At 44.3% G+C, this 18,755-nt stretch overlaps 1 protein-coding gene across 2 annotated transcripts in view; it reads right to left on the bottom strand.

The window, feature by feature from the left end:
- IQSEC1 (IQ motif and Sec7 domain ArfGEF 1) overlaps positions 1 to 16,229 on the bottom strand; it is a 158,530-nt gene extending 142,301 nt beyond the window's left edge. The window contains exon 1 of one of the 2 annotated variants that reach the window (XM_051627459.1): positions 16,185 to 16,229. Coding sequence is in view for 1 of the 2 variants with exons in the window: in XM_051627460.1 (XP_051483420.1) it covers positions 7,766 to 7,842 (77 nt within the window). In the remaining variant the exon portion in view is untranslated. Of the gene's footprint in view, positions 1 to 7,765; positions 8,305 to 16,184 lie in introns of those variants that run through there. The other variant, XM_051627460.1, reaches the window with a different exon arrangement.
- Between the last annotated feature and the right edge of the window lie 2,526 nt (positions 16,230 to 18,755).

Below are 18,755 nucleotides of genomic sequence, written 5' to 3'. Positions count from 1 at the left end.
CAATACTATGATAGCAGCACTCTCAAGTGGCTGAGGCCTGAGAAAACAGCTGAGGAAACTGCAGGTGGATCCACTTTGTGCCATCCCAGCCTTGCCCAGGGGTCATTGCTCCTCTTGCCAAGTCAGCTCCCAGGGCTGCCTGCTGCCTGCAGCACTGCCTGGAACTGCTGATGCAGGTGAGTTTGCACCAAGATGACCCGAAACAGCTGAGGAGACACACAGCTTTTGTTTTGCTGACTGGACACAGAAGCAGTGAGCTGCTGCAGGAGAATCAAAGCAGTTGGAAGAATCAATATCTCAAAACCAAAATTAACCACAAGTTGTTTGTCGGAGCCCTCAACTTGACCACTTCCAGGCACGTACCACACAGTTAAGTAACAGTAATAGGACTCTCCCATTTTTTTGATTGCTAAGAGAACCCAGAGCAACTATCAGCCCACTGGGTGTTGGAGAGCACTTAAGGGGTCCTACAAAAGCAAACAAAAAACCCCAAACAGTTGGGGTGGAGGGAAGTAGAGAGGTAAGGTACAGAAAATAACAGAAGATTTTAATCTATTTTTCCTTTTTTTTTTTTTTTTTACATGGGAAACGAAGCTGCTGTTGGCAAAGATATCACAGGAGACATAAATAATTCTAAGTATTTAAAAATGCTAGAGCTAAGGTTCCTTTACATGTTGCAGGTGGTATGTTACTTTCAAAAGACATTAATCTGAAGACAGCTCTTAATTTGGAGTCTCACTTTCTATTATTGTCCCCTCCTCCTGAGATTCTTTCATATTCTGCATAAAGTCCTGCATGATAAGCAGAGTGCTCTGGTGGACCAACCAGGGAGAGGAGCTCTGAGTGTCAAGCCCCTGTCACGCAAGTTCCTGAGCACCCAGGACACTTTATCTGACTTGCTTTGTGATAAAGTCCCGTGCTCCGGATGCCTGCATCGCTTTACACACGAGATGCTTGCAGCTAAGATAACCTTACTCCTTTAACTGTGCAGAGGCTCATCCTAAATTAGGTCAGTGTAACATTCCTGGGGAGAGGGAAGCAAGCACATTGCAGCCTTCAAGAGCACAGGCACCAATTTGCTTATTTTTCTAAAGTTTCTATCAGGACAAAATTGTCACAAAACAGAATTTAACAGCATTTCTGTTATTACACAGATTGAATGCATAGGTCATTTGACAAAAGGAAAATGTGTTAGAGCTAGCAGGTTTTTGGTTGTCAGGGTGGTTCCAGACCTATTTTTAACTTAGGTAACACTCCCTTTATGCAACAGCTATTACCAATTAAGGATTGAAAGAAGTCTTACAAATAGATGGCTTTTAATTTTTTAGACTGGAAAGCATTGTGGCTTTTTAGACTATTTGGCTTTAGAGTGTATCTTTAGACCTTCAACTTGTAACAAGGCAACATTTTTAGTAGATAGGAGATGGGGTTTAAATAAAATATGTTAACCACTCATTTTTTTCTTCCTTAGCCTTCACTGTATTTTCTTTCCTTCCCTTTTAAACTTTCTTTTCTGACTTTCCACAAACATTCCTAAGAGTGTGCAAAACACAGGGTTTTCTGGGAGCTCATACAGTGACAATCCACACAGCAGGGCTCCTGCAGAATCAAGTCAGCATCATTTTGGCATTTTGATAAAGGGCATCCCCAACAAGCTGGCAAGTTTGTGCTGCTCCGAAGAGGCCCCTGCAGCACCCTTCCAGCTGCAGCTTCTGACAGACTCCTCATCTGCCTCCAGGCCTCCCCCGTGCTCCCAGACTCTCTTTTCTGTGACTTAGTCTTGGAAGACTATCAAAGGCAACTCAGAAAGCTTCCAATCCCCCTCTGCACGGCACATAGCCAAGGACACAATTAAAATGTGACTGCTCTAGGGTCTGCCCATCAGTTGCATCTAAATACAGCAGAGAGAGAAAGAAAAGCCTGGCAAGCACCGTGCTCTCTAGGGGTGCAGCTGAAGGGCAGGCACCATCAGCCCCACAGCTGCGACAGCCCCAGCACACATACCACAGATCATCAAAATCCTCATGTGACTCTTCCAAGCTCTGTTTGTGGAAGGTTAAAATCTGTACAAGTGTGAGGAACGGAGAACCTGAGGACTCCCAGATGGTTCCTGGGCGAGAGGGACGGAGGTGAAGAAAAGGAAGGTTTCAGAAAGGCTAGACTCAACTTATCGAAGGCTGCAGAGAGGCAGAAAGGAGAAAGGCATATACACAAAGAAATACTTCCAGTCTGAAACCCAGTTTATCAGTTACAACAGTGGTAAGGAGAGAGAAATCGCTCAGCCCTATGTATCTGAGCAGGATTTTTGCTCAGCAATGCCCAAGTCCCACTGCACACCTCAGTGAAATCAGGGGATGGGAAGTTAAGGGATCCTGTAAGATCTCTGGCCACCAGGGAGGAAGGAAGAGCAGCCTGGAAAGTTAAGACAAACCAGAAGTATGAATTTAAGGCATATGAACAAGGCTTTTTTAACACTTGCTCTAAAAATGGAAGATGCTCTTTTAGATACAAAGTAGCATTAATTACATTACAATGAAGGCTTCAACCAGATTAACAGGTATTTCGGGTATTTTAATTTAAATTACTCAGCTTGCAATTCCTTTACTTCCCTCAGTCTAGACAAGTCCTCTGTTGTTTGTTTTTTTTTTAAGGCATTCTGCTATTTTGTTGATTTGAGGGTTTCCTTTTAATAATTTTTTTGCTGAATGTGGGAATACTGCAACCTGCACTGCTTGCAGGCTGCACTTCCAGGGGAAGGTGGATTTGCAGGAAGGAGAGACTTCTATGCTCTCAGCTGCTCTGCAATTGCATAAACGTTGCCAACAGGAGCCTCCAGAGAGAGGTGTCTATGGGCACATGACTCAGCCCAGCTCTGGATGAAGTCACTGTCAAGTGAAAGAAAACTATTTGTTTCTAACAACATATATGGTGAACTCTAAGTGCAAGTTCAAGACAAAGCCTTGGTAATTTTTCCCACCCACTTTGCTATTGTTTTGTTCAAGATACTGCAAGGGAGCTCACAATTTATGTGACAGTAGGAAGAAAAGCAAACCAACTGACATCAGTGCTGATAAGTGAGCAACATTTCCCTGCTTTCATGAACTAGAACCTAAGGATACTTTTTCCCTACTCACTGTTACTGAGATTTTAAACTAGCATCCAGTGATTGTTTCCAGGAATACAGGATTATAGTATTGTATGTAACAAACTACCTACCATGGTTTTGTTTTTTTTTTTTAATTAAATCTGTTTTTAAATGATGGATTTAACAATAGCATTCCCTTCAACTGGGGAGTAACGCGTGACCACTGAGTTATTGCACCTTTTTTTATGCTGCATTTTCCTTCAAGAAACAGCAGTGCTGCTCCGTGCCTGTCAGCAAGCACGTCATCTGGCACATCTGAACCCTCCTCACGGAATCCCAGAAGCAGAATCCATGCTGTTAACACCAGAAATGAGGAACAAAGACTATCAAAGCACATTCTTTTTAACAAAGAGTTAACCTAGAGGACAATCCTGACATAGATCATTTAAAGCACATGTGCTGTCTTTGAAACTGCATCTGAATTAAGGCTGGCAATTCCTTTAATGGCTTCAAAAGCTACAAATTTGTCTTGGATAAGAGAGTGGGAAAGAGGATGAGCACAGAGCTGCAGGTGCCCTGCAGAGTGCAATATTAGAGTGGCTTTAAGTAGCTGCTAACACCCAGTTACTTTGTGATGTTCTAGTATGGCAGCAGAACGCTGCTCCTACCAAACAAATTTATGAAAGCATTTTCATTTATATTCATCACTGAAACATCCTAATGGGACTGAATCACGGACCAAAATATAGACTTACTCTTGCTGGAGAGGGGCTTAAGCACATGATTCAGTCTATCCTGAATCACAATGCTGGATTGCTAGTCCCAGCTGAAGTCTAGTAGAAATAATTTCAATTAATACCTGCTTCAAAAAAACAGTCATTGCTCATTTCTCTTACTCCATGGGGGTGGCTGTCATCAGATGCTTGCTAGAAATGGCCCTAATTGTTCTGTAAGAGAGTCATGCCTCCTTTAGAGGGACCAAACTTGAAAGAAAATTGAAAAGTGAGAATAAATAATTTAAAAACCAGGTTGTTGGGTTTTTTTCCAAACAGCTGGATTCCAGCCAAGCAGCCTTTAAAAACATGGCACTTTCTTTATATTTTTTACAATACCCTTATCTCAGCAAGAAGAGAGAAGACATTCTGGGAGGAAAAATCCCCCCTCCCAGCTCTACAGATTATAGTCGCCTTCACGGCCGGTCACAGATTTTCTCACCTCATGCTTTATCTTTAATGCACTGGTAATGGTAACAATTTCTTGCTTGGGCTATTACACACCAGCTGGCAGGAGCACAGCACGATGCACCCACTGGCTAAGGAAAATCTTCACTTTCACATGCTAAACCTGAAGTCACATGATTTTATAATAATCCATGAGACATTTATCCTCAAAATCCCACAGAAACCCTACAGTGATTTGCTCATCTTACACTTTAGTCTGTTAAAGAAATATATCTCCACACTTTTAGCATTTGTATTCAAAGGGTATTGAGAACCAGAACTTCAGTGAGGGGTTGACTCAAATGCACTCAGTGTTAATGGCAACAGAGTGTCGAAATAATATATAAATTAGTGAATCATCAAACATTTATTGCAGCAGGTTTCTACCCCAGACCCCAGCTTGCCATATAAAATCTGATGTGACTCAGATAAAAGCAGGCTGTTGGCTTACATACGTGTTGTTAGAGGCATCAGCTTCACTGCCCTGCAGTAACTTTGCTTAGTGAATATCCATGCAATGGGCAAAGCCCTGGCTCCTGAAGCTGCTGCCAAATTTAAGAAACAGACTAAAAGTGCAGTTGGTCTATTTTTTCCTATTTCCCCCTTGCTGTGCTGAGGAAATACCCCTGCCTGAACCAATCCTCACAGAACAGTCTCCAGAAGCCCTCTGCTCCAGGCTGGCTGCCTGCCCTTAGCTGGGCTCCTCTTCAGGAATGGCACATGCACAGCATGGTGCAAAGAGCTTTGGAACTGGATTTTACCTTCTATACCTGAATACATTTGAAAACCAGCACCCCAGAAGGCAGAGATTGTCCCGGTTTTACGCTGTCCCAGTAGTCAGAATCACTACTTTGGTGCAGTGTCCCCATGGGCTCACTGGCCCTGTTCCCCAGCCCCACAGCTCTGGGCAGCAGGGACAGGCCAGCCCTGCAGGCTGCCTGAGCCTCTTGTTCTCAAGGGTCTGAGGAAGCAGCACACTTGCCAAACATCACGAGTCCAAACCCCACCACACAACCAGCACAAGCAGGGAACACTGCTAGGCAAGAAACTTGCAAGGCCTGGCACATCCTCCATGGACTTCTCTTGAGATCCATGGATTTCAATACAGATGTGAAGTTCCATGCAAGTGGCTCCCAGAATCATACCATAAACCAGAATTGTCCAAGTCAGGCAACAGACATGATCCCACAAGACTCCCCTGAGTAACAAAAGCTGAAAACCACAGCTTGATTTCTGAACACAGAGCAGCAAGCCACAGGGCTTCTGAATCAACCAGAAACATTTTCCACAGCTTTGTGCACTGACAGCAACTGAAAATAAGAGTCATGCTCTGCTCAGTCCACAAAAGGAAAGAGAACAGTCATGGTTCTTGTCATGTATGGCTTGCCAAGCACTGCTGGGAGGGGGAGGGCGTGAGGAGCAATGAGCAGAGCTCTCATGGCCAAGCCAGGAGTCTGAGTCACCCCACAGGATCAGGAACACATGGCTAAAGTGGGAAGTGGGCAGCTATTCCACAGCCTCCCTCTGCCCCGAACAGTCAGCTGCTGTCAGAGCACTACCTGTACATGGGGAGGGCACAGGGGGCTGGTACTGCTTCCCCAGGACCTGTCACTGCACCTGAAGCCATGGCTGCTCACCAGGTCACAGAGGTGACACAGGGGAATGTCAGACAGGGATGCCTGAGGGTTGCTCCTGTCTGCATTCTCTGACACATCTTGTCCCACACCATCAAAGTACAGCACAGGGCAGGCAATAACCCTAATGCTAATAGTAAAAAGTCATGCAGTAAGACTCATGTAATGGACCTGTTACTCAGGTCTTGTTTTGATTATCTTATTTATATACATAAAAATCAGAAATATACACACTTGTGCACACACAGAACTCCCCCACAGCCCCTTGTCTCTTCTCCAAGAGCATCTTAAACAATCCACAGTTACTAATAAGAGGTAACTGAAAGTAAGTCTCAAGAAAGTTTCTAGTATGAACTTCTTTGCATTTAGCTTTGTTACCCTGGATCATTTGCTTGTTTGTGACTGTTTGTCAATAAGGTATTTTTTTTAAAACATTAGACAGTTGAAACTTCCCCCAGGAGAAGGGCTCAAGTACATCCAGGTTTTGATGGCAAATTAACTAGCTAGAAGGAGATAAATGGACAGTCCTCAGCTATTGCAGAGGAGACACAGAATAACTCTAGAGTAATTTGTTTGCAACAAAGCCGGGGTTTTGCCAGGAATCCGAGACACAAACCTTTAGTTTAGTCGCATTTATTTGTGTCAGAACAGTCTGGCTACATTTCTATTATTTTATATGGTTTCTCAGCAAGGAAGACATTACAATGGGCTGGGAGTAAGCTGGGAATTTTTTGGCTTAGAAATGAAATCTCTGAAAAGCTGCAAGAAGAGGAGAATAAAGCTATCTTTTGAAACTTCACAAGCCAGTGGTCACAGATGAAGGTCTGATATTACTCCATGCCAGAAAGTGCAGGGCACCCCTGAAAACTTGAAAAAGATGGGAACGGATCCCTTTTCCAGCCTCCAGCCACTGCATGAAAGATTCAACTGCAATTAGCATTTAGTACAAAGCACTTTCTGTAGGCTTACAATAGGTAGTCAGCCCAGAAAGTGTACATAACAAGGACAGAATCCTGTTTTAAAGAATTGCATGGGTTTTGTGAACAATGAAGTGGTTCCCACTTTTTCCCCCCAGAAAATTCAAATACATCCAATTCCCTCCACTTAGTAGCGTAAATCAAGAGCAAGAAAGCAGAAGTTTAGATTAAACAGCAGCAGGGGTAAGTTCAGGGAGATGTTAAATGGAATTGCTTATTTTGCTGTTCCATTTAATAGGCAAGCTCCATGCATCTGACACCCAGCCCTATTCTTTATGGTCACAATCCACCATCAATCACTGAAGCTGCGTGTCAGACCTGCCTGAGCGAAGTGCCCGCTGCGCTGAACGACTCTGAGCTGCACTTTGTGCTGGGGGGAGAGGAGAGATGAACCATTATATTACTGAATATCTCTGGGGAAAAAAAAAAGAAAAAAAAAAAAAAAGAGCAGCATCTTACATAAATTTCCACGACATTTCAATTAATCTCCTAGTGCTGTTTACAGTCTTTACACTGCACACAACACAAGCCACCCTGCCAAAGGATAAAATATCAGAGAAGAAAAAGTAATAACTGAGTCTTGGCTGAGATGATGTGACTTAAAGTAAACGTTAAAGTCAAGCAGCAGCATCACCTTTCACATCTGCATGCAGAGAGACAAAAGTGGCTGATAATTAATGCAATAAAAAAGAACAACTTTACAATCTTTGTCACAAGTTCTCATTAATTCTCCACCACTCCCTTTCCCCTGCATAGTTGCCTTTCAGCAACAGAGTAGAACAGCAAGTAAAAGCACTGGTGGCATCATGTGCAGTTCTGAAAAGCATTTCAGAGTTAATGTTTTCTTACCTTTTATAGAAACCGTGAAGAGGCTGGAGACATAAAAACTGCCAGTAATCCAAGCAGAAGGCCTTTAACTTCAGCATTTTCCAATACTTCTGCTGCAGCAACTGCAGTCTGCAGCTAGGTTTGAACAACACAAGACTTTTTTTGTTATGATTTGAATGACTCCAATCCAGTCCAACACACTCCTCTCTCCTTATTGCTGCAGCAGAAGTGTTTCTAATTGCCACCGACACATGCAGCTAGTCATGCACATGGCACAGCACCTGCACAGTTACAGTATCCTACTTTAATACAAAGAGGCAGTCGCACAAAGGAGACGAATTCATGTGTGCTCTTTGATCCTGATTGCAGTTTATCCTTCCAAAAGCCCCCAGTACTACCGGGATCACTGCTATTACACAGAAATCCCACTTCTCCTTTTGGCTATTTTAGGCCATTCTAAAAGCCTTCTGGTCAAACAACATGTATATCTCCCAGCCAAGGTTTTTGAAGGACCTTTGGAAAGCATCCTTAAAGCTCACAGAACTTCGGAAAATGCAAGCAATTATCTCAATCGGATCTGACAACAACTGCCCTCTAATCACAGCACTGCTATGATCCCATCACATGGGAACTGCAGCCTTTTTTTTTTTTTTTTTCCCTTTTTTTAAATAGAGCAGCACACAACTCGGTTAATCAGCCCCTCCTGTGTAAATCACATCAGCTGCATTGTCTGCCAGCACCTATGAAAACTGTGGGCTCCTTATGACAGGGGAGGGGAAAAAAAAAAAAAAAAAAGGAAAAGGCAGGCAGAAGTGCAGACCCTCCCCGCTCCCCAGCCAAATTATGCTTATCTTATTCCCAGCACACTTGGCCAGTTAGCTCTGTGTGAAGGAAAACTAATCACCGCAGCCACATGGTGCGCGGCCCCCGCAGCCAGGGCCCCGCCGGCGTTGCCGGGCAGCGGGGACCGGGACACCCCGGGAGCAGGGGACGGGGGGGGGACAGGGCGGGGACAGAGCGGGGCCCGAGGGCACAGAGAGCGGGACCCGAGGGCAGAGAGAGAGCGGGACCTGAGGGCTGAGAGAGAGCGGGACCGAAGGCTGAGAGAGAGCGGGACCCGAGGGCTGAGAGAGAGCGGGACCCGAGGGCACAGAGAGCGGGACCCGAGGGCTGAGAGAGAGCGGGACCCGAGGGCACAGAGAGAGCGGGACCCGAGGGCACAGAGAGAGCGGGACCCGAGGGCACAGAGAGAGCGGGACCCGAGGGCACAGAGAGCGGGACCCGAGGGCACAGAGAGAGCGGGACCCGAGGGCACAGAGAGAGCGGGACCCGAGGGCACAGAGAGCGGGACCCGAGGGCACAGAGAGCGGGACCCGAGGGCACAGAGAGCGGGACCCGAGGGCAGAGAGAGCGGGACCCGAGGGCAGAGAGAGCGGGACCCGAGGGCTGAGAGAGCGGGACCCGAGGGCAGAGAGAGCGGGACCCGAGGGCACAGAGAGAGCGGGACCCGAGGGCAGAGAGAGCGGGACCTGAGGGCAGAGAGAGAGCGGGACCCGAGGGCACAGAGAGAGCGGGACCCGAGGGCACAGAGAGAGCGGGACCTGAGGGCACAGAGAGAGCGGGACCTGAGGGCACAGAGAGCGGGACCTGAGGGCAGAGAGAGCGGGACCCGAGGGCACAGAGAGCGGGACCCCGAGGGCACAGAGAGCGGGACCCGAGGGCACTGGCCCAGGTCTCGCACGGGTTCCCCCTGTTTCCTCTCCCCTCCCTGTGCTGGGGTCAGGCTCAGGCTGCAGGAGCTCCCACAGCCCAGCTGGATGCTCCGACAAGAAGGGCTGCCTCGCAGGAAACCTTCCTGGCACCACCCAGAGAAGACTTCAGCACCCCTTCATCATTTTATAAACGTTGTTGTTTTAAATAATAACCAGTGTCCTAGTGGAGACTCACCAGTTCCTACCTCCAGTTCCCCACTGTTTACTTTCCCAGAAATTACAATTTGGGTGTTTCTCATACTGCCGAGCTGTTGAAAATCACTCATAGTGAACATTTAGGACAGCTTGTGATGGTATCGGAGGTACCAGGAACACAGGAGTTTAACTGCAACAACAGCAGTACCAATATCTGAAGAAATACTTGAAAGCAAAGGTCCTGACACTCCGACAGGTGGTTTTACAAAAGAAACCACACAAAACTACCACACATGGTAAACGCCGTTTTCAAAATATGAAAAGAAAATCAAATCCCAAAAGCTTAACTTGAGGCTCTTCTCCATGAAGACATACCTAGTTCCCCCAGAGCCTGGATAATCAGCCATATTTAGGGATCCTTTTGCTTTCCAGTTTTACTCATTGTCACTATTCAGTTACATAAAGGCCTTGCAACTTCTTAGAAAACCAGTTTAAGGAAGTTCACTTGAAATTAAATTATAAAAATACTTAAGCCTGGTATTCCCCTAAAAATATATTGTCCAGTGTGGGGTGAGTGGTGGGAACAAATAGATGATGAAAGAAGAAACTTGCACAAGAAAGCCCCAATGTGAGGTGCAGTTCATTTGGGCCTTTTAAAAATGAATGTATTTTTAAGGATTCTCCTTACAATAATTAATTGCCTGTATCCACTCCTGGTGATCTCTGTCAGACCAGCATCCAAGCTGCAAAGAAACCACTCCTGCTTGCTCATGAGAAGCAAGTCCCCTGACAATATGACACACTGTGCAAGTTTCAGCCTATTTTTCTTCCTGAATTCACACTCCCTTGGGCTTCATTAGCTTGGCAATTTTCAAGACAATTATGCCATCTTGGCTAAGGATATATAGATTTTCGTATCCAAATTTTCCATCCCAGCTTTTCATTCCTCATTCCAGCCCCTGTTTTCCAGGGATAGCTTTATCTGAAGAGGAGATGGATGAAAGGCCCTTGAGACCCAGTGCCTGCTGGCGAGCCTCTCTGCCCCCCTGGTGCTGCTGCCTACAAAGGCTGCCACGAGGATAACATGGAGCCCCTTCCCCCTTTATTTCCAAGAACAGGCAAATATTTGAGTTTTCCCTCTTGGAACATCCCTCTGTCTGAATTTCTGGAGATTCCTTAGGAAAAAAAAAAAAAAAAAGAAGAAAAAAAAAGAAGAATAAAAAAGAAAGAAAACTAGAAGCAGCAGCATGGAATGCCTTGCCCCATAACCCCATTCCCAGGATCAAGGAAAAAAGGGAAAGCCATGCTGAAACAAGCTCAAGAGGCAGCATCCATAGACTTGATCATTAATTGAGACTTTTCTGAAAACTTACCCTTTGACTCTTTACATTGCAAAGCAATTTCTTTCTCTATGTCATAAACTGTGCAAAAAAAATAAAGCAAAAAAAAAAAACCACCACCCTATTTTTCACCTTTATTACTTCTAAATACTGGACTTTCAGTGAGGAGAAGCTATGTACCCATGAATTTTCTGACAGCAACCAATGCTGATTATACTGCACTGCATGCAGAGAAAATGCTAATTAGGACTTTTGCAAATGAAAAGCACCGTGCTCTCAGCACCCGCCTCATTTTTACTTGTCTTCCAGAGGAAAACAACAAAGAAAATTAAGCTTCATCTCACGCTCACCCTGGATCTAAAACTTGTCCTTTCAGAAAGGCATTCAGCAAAACCTTGGACTTCCAATTCCCAGGCCTAACAGCAGTAGGGATTTTTGGATGTGCTGCAGCTTCAGCGCTGGTATCTAAGTGAGTAGTTAGCTGAAAACTTCTAGTCACTCTGAGTTTTGCTGTGCAGAGGCAGCTCTGGCAGCAGTGCTGCACTGAAGGCTCTGACAAGTCTTTCAGAAACAGCCACTAAAAAAGGGCAAAGTGAAAATCATCCAGTGCAACACCTCCTTTTTTAGGGATGGTTGTCTTGTCAATCCACGAAGCTCGGAGGCTGAAGCAAAACAACCACTGATGAGGGAGCGTGTTGTAACAATCACCCCAGCATGAAGGCAGTGCCAGCTGGAGGTCCTAGTGTACTGATTTCAAATGTTGGGGTTGGGGACACCAGGCAAATTGACTACGTCATCTTTAACCCTTCATAAAGTACATAAATTGAACTACTGTTATTTAGTATACTTACACCCCTACAGCGATATACCAGGAACACTCCTGAAAAACATTTCACTTGCCCAGAAAAACAGAGCACCCACCTACTTACACAGAGCACAGAAACCATAACCCTGCAGTAAGAAAACAGTTCTCCATGAGTCTTTCATTCCAGCAGCATTCCATTCACTCCAGCATTAAATACTTCAATAGCCACACAAAAAACTTCATGATAGTGATCTGGAGCTCAGGAATATCATGGGACCAGCATAGCCTGGTTCCTATACTAATTCCATGACACCCTGATGGACACCACATTAAAAAGTGGGGATCATACAAGAAACACACCTAAGGTGTACAAAGCAAGACTTTGTGCAACCAAATAGATGCTGACCTAGTTCCTGGGAGGCTCTAAGGCCTCCCTGCTCCCAGAACACAGCAGCACACAGAGCTCCTGCACGTCAGGTCCCTTTCCTGATACTGGAAACCAAAGAGTTTCCACATGCAAGTTGGTGGGAAAACGTCCTGGGCTGCTCCTACAAAGAATAAGGAATACTTTCATAGTCAAGACTCTGGCAAACCAGATCCCTCTTCCTGGCCCTCTTGGGCATTTCTGGGTACTACTTCAGCAACCATCCCTTCCCAATCAGGGAGAATGGAAGAGCTGTGTTCATACAGAGCTCTCAGGCTCTGCTGCACCATTGTGACAGCCAGGCATGCTGGTGACAAGCTCTACAGAGATGCCCAGAGAATCAGGGACATAAAATTAAGCCCTTTCCTCCTGCTCCTTACTTGAAGGGAAGCTCTGCTGCCAAGAAATGCTCCAGTAACGTAAAACAAAGTTATTTTGCTTCAAACAGCTCTCAGATTTATGCACTCCCCCACAGATGAATATTAATCATCATTTGATACTATCCTTCATTTCTGGTTATTAAGCCTCCAAGCCAACATTTCATAAAGTAGAATAGTAAGAAATTTGCTGTTCTCTTAATGCTAAATATATTTTCTGCATGTCTGTTCTCTCAACTCTAAACACTAGTTGATCAATTAGTTACAGAAGATGACAAATACGCCACAAATAACTGCAAAGCTTAAACATTTAAATTGCTGGATCATTTGAAACATCTGGTAATAAAACACTCCAGAAGGCTCACATTAGGATTTAGATATTAAGAAACTATATATTTTCAGGTATCAGCTGAAAGTCCAGCTCAAGGTATCCAAAACAAATACTGTGCAGACTGTGAAATAAATTGTGCAAAACAAAATGTACACACACACACATATATAGCATGCCAGTTTGTACATATTATTCTCTTTATAATGGGCATAAGGAAATTTCACATTAGCCCTTATTCTCTAATCTCACAGACTCCAAGTGCTGTGTAAATAAATCCAGGGGAAACAAATGGATCTGTCTGGTGGGCAATCTACATACAACTGAAATTTAACAAAATCAGAAGCATGGGTGACAATGATCCAGAGCAGGTGAGAACTAGAAGAGTGGTGATTCAAGGGCAAACTTACCTTGTTGATGGAGACAGGAACTTGGAAAAGCTCAGCATGAGCTGGCAATGTGCACAAGCAGCCCAGAAGGCCAAGTGTCTGGGGCTGCACCGAAAGCAGCAGGGCCAGCAGGTCAAGGGAGGTGATTCTGCCCCTCTACTCTGCACTCATGAGCCCCCACCTGGAGAACTGTGTCCAGTTCTGGAGCCCTTAACACAGGAATGACATAGAGCTCTTGGAGCGAGTCCAGAGGAGGCCACAAAGATGATCCAAGGGCTGGGGCAGCTCTGCTCTGGAGCCAGGCTGAGAGAGTTGGGGTGTTGAGTCTGGAGAAGAGAAGGCTCCAGGGAGACCTTAGAGCACCTTCCAGTGCCTGAAGGGGCTCCAGGAAAGCTGGGGAGGGACTTTTTACCAGGTTGTATAGTGAGAGGACAAGGGGTAATGGTTTTAAACTGAAAGAGGGGTGATTTAGGTTAGATACTAGGAAGAAATTCTTCACTGTGAGGGTGGTGAGACCCTGGCCCAGGTTGCCCAGGGAAGCTGTGGCTGCCCCATCCCTGGCAGTGTTGAAGGGCAGGTTGGATGGGGCTTGGAGCAACCTGGGCTGGTGGGAGGTGTCCCTGCCCATGCAGGGGGTTGGATCTGGATGATCTTTAAGGTCCCTTCCAACCCAAACCATTCTGGGATTCTATGATTCTATGAAAAGTAGCCTGACTAGAAAATACTAATTGCTTGACAGGACACTTGACAGGTTCATATTAATAGGTACATTCAATTTTATGGGTCATTCAAATGCAAATTTGTTCAACAGGTTCACAAGATCACACTCAGTAACAATAAGTCTTCTATCTTTCATTGTACTTTCTTAAGTAATTATTTAACCCTAGGAAAAAAATCACTAGTTTAGCCTTTATAATCTGGATGTTTATTTAATGTCTCCTCTGTGATTGTTTTAATCTAGAGTTTTTAAGCATCATAAAATTATTTTGTTTGTAGTTCAAGAGCAACATTTTTGCATCCTTATCTGGTAATTCCCATATCTAGTTTCACCTCAATTCTCAAATTTCAAAAGCACTTGCTACATTACAAGTGCATTTATTTGCAAATAACTTTTTATAAAGACAGTTCTGGAAAAAAAATTACAGCTATTCCCGGGATTATCTGTTTGAATCATTTTAGGAAATGCCTGAGCAGAAAGGTTTTATAAAAGTGAATGGGATGAAGAGGAAAGTCTCAAAATCTCTGATAACTTACAGCTTTCCCCCCCAAAAAAAAGAAAGTGGAGTATAAGCTCTTATAAACCTATTGTTTGAAATATAAAGAAGTGCAATCAGGGATTCCATGCCAGTCTGCATCTCTCTGTTGGAGGCTTAAGAAAGGGCTCCCCACTGAGTGCATACTAATGAGAGCCCGTGCCACTGAACTTCACACATCCTGGGTGTGCCCAGGCAGCACGGGCAGTGGCCACACTGGGATGTTAAATCACATGGTCTCATTTTATTGAGAATAGTTTAAAGCAAGGAATTTAAAATGGTCCAGTCGCTGCAGCTTCTAGAAAACACGTCTATTCAGTGCAACTCAACCTATTCAAAGAACACTCCCTATTCCTTTTCCCACCAAATGTTAAGATTTCACCACTTCTTTTATCTAGCTTATTCTTCCCCATCTTTCTCACTGATATTCTCCCTTGGAAAAAATTCCACCAGAAAAGCACTGCAATACAATCTTCTATTTTAACAAAGATTATCTAGCCTGGAATAAACATGGCAGCAATACCTGGTTCTAGGAACCTTATCCCAGAGAATGGCAAAGCATAAACTAGCTACATGATGAAGCTTTTGCTAAAATAAGTTTGCAGAAAAGGAGGGTGGGGGGAAGTTAACACTGTTTCCTGCATTGTCCTACCATACAAAGAAACAGTGTTCCAGGCAAACTGGGAGATGGGAACAAAACTACAGTCATGACTGAACAGTGTCCAGTGTTGCTGAGCTGAAAACAAAGCTAATATTACAGCACTGGGTGGGGGGGAAGTGTTTTTAGGAAATGATAATAAGACTTTACTTTCAGAAGAACATACACTAGAAAATAACGGAAGATTAATAATAGAGAAAGCCCCTGATTTGCATAAGGTTAAAAAGAACAGTTCCCACTAATGTTTTGTTCAAGCAAGCTTAAAGCTACACAAGGTGGGGAGAAGTCACACTCTCAATCCAGAACATCTCCAAGGGAAACCTTTTACCAAAACAACTGTCAGTTTGATGGGAAGGGACTCTGCCCCCACCTAATCAAAGGAAGTCTGTGACTTTGATGCACTCTTTAATGTGCAACTGTGAGAATAAAAGATGCAAGGTGCCCATTTGATATGCAGTGTTAACAGTGCTAAGCATTTTTTTTCCTAAATTGTGTGATCAAAGTAAAATCTCAGTTGCTGCCCTGACTCATCTGACAGCACTCTCTGAAGTTTGTACATGTGCTTTTATCAAAATGCTGAGCAACGGAAAACATGAATGACTTTGACACAATCAGTATTGTTCACTCAGAGCAGTAAAAAACTGCCAGGAACAGTCACATGTTTTCAGCCCAATCCAGGTTATAGAGAGAGGGATGGTTTGCCCATGTGTGTGCATGACTTCACCTCCCCTTCTCTCTCCATCACATTTCTCTGAGAATGAACACACTGTTTGAAGCTAGAACTGAAATCCTGGTACTGAGTGAACCAACCCCTCTCAAACAGAAAGATCCAGCTATTTGGTCAAGGCCTTTCCTGGCCATGCATTGTAAGATACAGTTATGTGATGTTCAGCTGATACAGCATGGAGTTAATTTCTATTACTTCAAACTTAAAATTAACATCTGTATTACTACAGTACCTGAGTGGATCAGTTGAGATGCTGCTTCCTGTTTCCAATGAAGTCCTGAGATAATAGCAAAAGAATAAAATTATAAAGTATTAAAACTATTAAGAATACCATGTCCTTAAATGTCAAATGCTTAATGACTTTACATTTTCTTCTTTTTTACTGACATTTTATAACACTTAGCATGCCATTAAACACAGATGTAAAAAAACCCAGCAACCCCAACCAAAAACCCCAACAGCCACTTCCCAGACACTAGAGAAAAGGGAATTAGAGAAACATTTTTCTGAACTAGTCAAAATGTGGTCAGTGAAACCTCAGCTCAGTTCATCCGTAGCAGTGAGGACCCTGGAGTCCACCAGCACATGCAAGTATCAGAGCCTGCCTTGGGCAGTTAGGAACCTTTGCTCTGTGGATGTCTGAAAACCTCAGGCAGTGCAAACAGCCCTCCTGGAGGTGCTGCCTGCTCCACAGCACACACATCTGCATTTCTCTCTGATCATGGCTGCTGCAATTTGTCCCCAAGCATAAATCACCTTTCAGCAAATTGTGAAGTGAAAGCTGATGCTCAGTTCAGGTGTGGCTGTCATTTCAAGATGCAAGGTGTCCTCACCAGGAGGCTCACTGGCAAAGAGCAGCACCCGAGTAGTGCACATGAAGCAAATCATGATCCCAAGAGAGCAGCACTGTGCAGGTTACAAGCCTGTATTCCTGCCCACAATGCTTTCACCCTTAGTGGAGGCTCTGAACAAAACCAGCACAGCTGCAGGGACAGGGAGCTGGGCAAAATTCTTCTGGAGAGTCTCATGAAGTTCCATTCTACCCTCTGGCTGGCTTTCCTCACACTGGGCTTCAGATCACTCCATTTCTTCACTAACAGCACAATCATCCTTACATTCAGTTCCTTTGTGTTCCCTACCCAAAAAAGAAACTACAGAGTCATCCTGAAGAACTATTGCAGCAGGAAGTTTAGCTGAGATGCTGTAAGTACCAAATTATAACTACACTTATGTTTAAGCAGCAATATTTTAACATGCAGTGTGGATTTTACTGATTAGACTTGCTCTCCATGAGCACGACTTAGGTTTATTATAAACACACATACGATATAAAGTTTTGGGGTGAAAACAGTTTTTCCACAGGGTATAATAAAACATTAGCCAAAGCTTCCTACTGAACACTCCATCATCACGTTAGGAATATTTTTTAAACAGTTATTTGCACTTTTCCATGTATATCCCTTACACAAACTGCCACAGATCAACCTTTGCTCATATAGTCATAAATGTGTATGGTCTACGGAGGGACATTAAATTAGCATTAGAAGTGCATTGATTTTATTTACAGGAGGTATTTGTAAATCAATGTGAAAACTTCACTTTTAATTCCAAGATTACTAGTATGTTTACCAAAATAAACAGGGCTGTGTGAAGGGAAGAGCTGTAAACACCGCATGTGCAAAAACTAGCTGCACAAGAATGGAAACAAATCATATCGTCTAAAGAGCTTTCAACTAAAGTACTAAAGCTTTCAAACAGCTTTTAGGAGCTTATTCCACCTCCTAATTTGTTTGCTTCCAGAGTTCAGGATTTGTCAATAGTGATGAATTTCAAGGGAGGTGGCTTACATGTGTTGGCTTTGTGGCTCCTTGTTTGTTTAACAATTGTAAAGGGTGAACGTAATTTACTTATAATTAAGTTTACTGCTTAACACAGTGTGCTATGGAAATGCCAACCTGCTTGCTGAGCGTGACTTTTTGCCTTGCTTTTAACTCAGATTAAAAAAAAAACAACAACCCACAACTTCTCTTAACAGTTTTACCCTTCTTACTATAAATAAATATTTCCCAGCCTCCATCTTTGTGCAGTGGCAAGATGTCGTGCATAAAGAAGAGATGGAAATGAGCCACAAGGCAGCACTGATTAGCCTCCACCCAGCACAACCTTGATTGTGCCACCAAGTGACATTGAGCACGTTGTGACCTCAGGGACTCCTCAGACAATCACAAGTAGCAGGATTGCAGCTTCATTAAAGCCACCTCGTTTCTCTTTCTGAAGACAGACATCTAAGGTAGGCTCCCCACAATCAAAAGCTTCAGTCAGGAGATGCGTGTATTTTTAAATACCTCAGAAAAAGCACAGTTCCTACTGCAAATATACCCATCTGGGCTGTCCTGGGCTGAAAGGTTCTGGTTTTACTGAGATGGTCTTCTAGAAATTTCCCTGCTGCTGCTGACAGCAGCTCAGCCTGCCCTTAGGAACTGTTGGTGTACTTGGTCACTGTGGTTAAAAACCCTACACACAAAAAGCCACAGAGCTCATCACCGTGGTAGCTGGCAGCACAGAGCTGCAACAGCTGCCCATGTGCCAGTGAGCCCCACAGCCACCGTGGGGGTGGCAGGGCTTCCAAAGTGTCACTGCCTTCATGGGGCTGTGTCCCTGCCGGGCAGCCTGCGGCACCGGGACGCGCCGCGGTGGCTTCGGCACTGAGGAGCCCTCTGCCAGGGCCAGAAACAAGTCACCTCTTACAGCATCAAACCAGCCCTATGGAGAAAAACTTACTCCTGGTTTTCTTATGCAAAGA

The sequence above is a fragment of the Apus apus genome, chromosome 9, assembly GCF_020740795.1.
Source record: "Apus apus isolate bApuApu2 chromosome 9, bApuApu2.pri.cur, whole genome shotgun sequence".
Taxonomy (NCBI): domain Eukaryota; kingdom Metazoa; phylum Chordata; class Aves; order Apodiformes; family Apodidae; genus Apus; species Apus apus.
The sequence above is the reverse complement of the archived record's forward strand: the minus strand, read 5'-3'. Positions and strand labels throughout refer to the sequence as shown.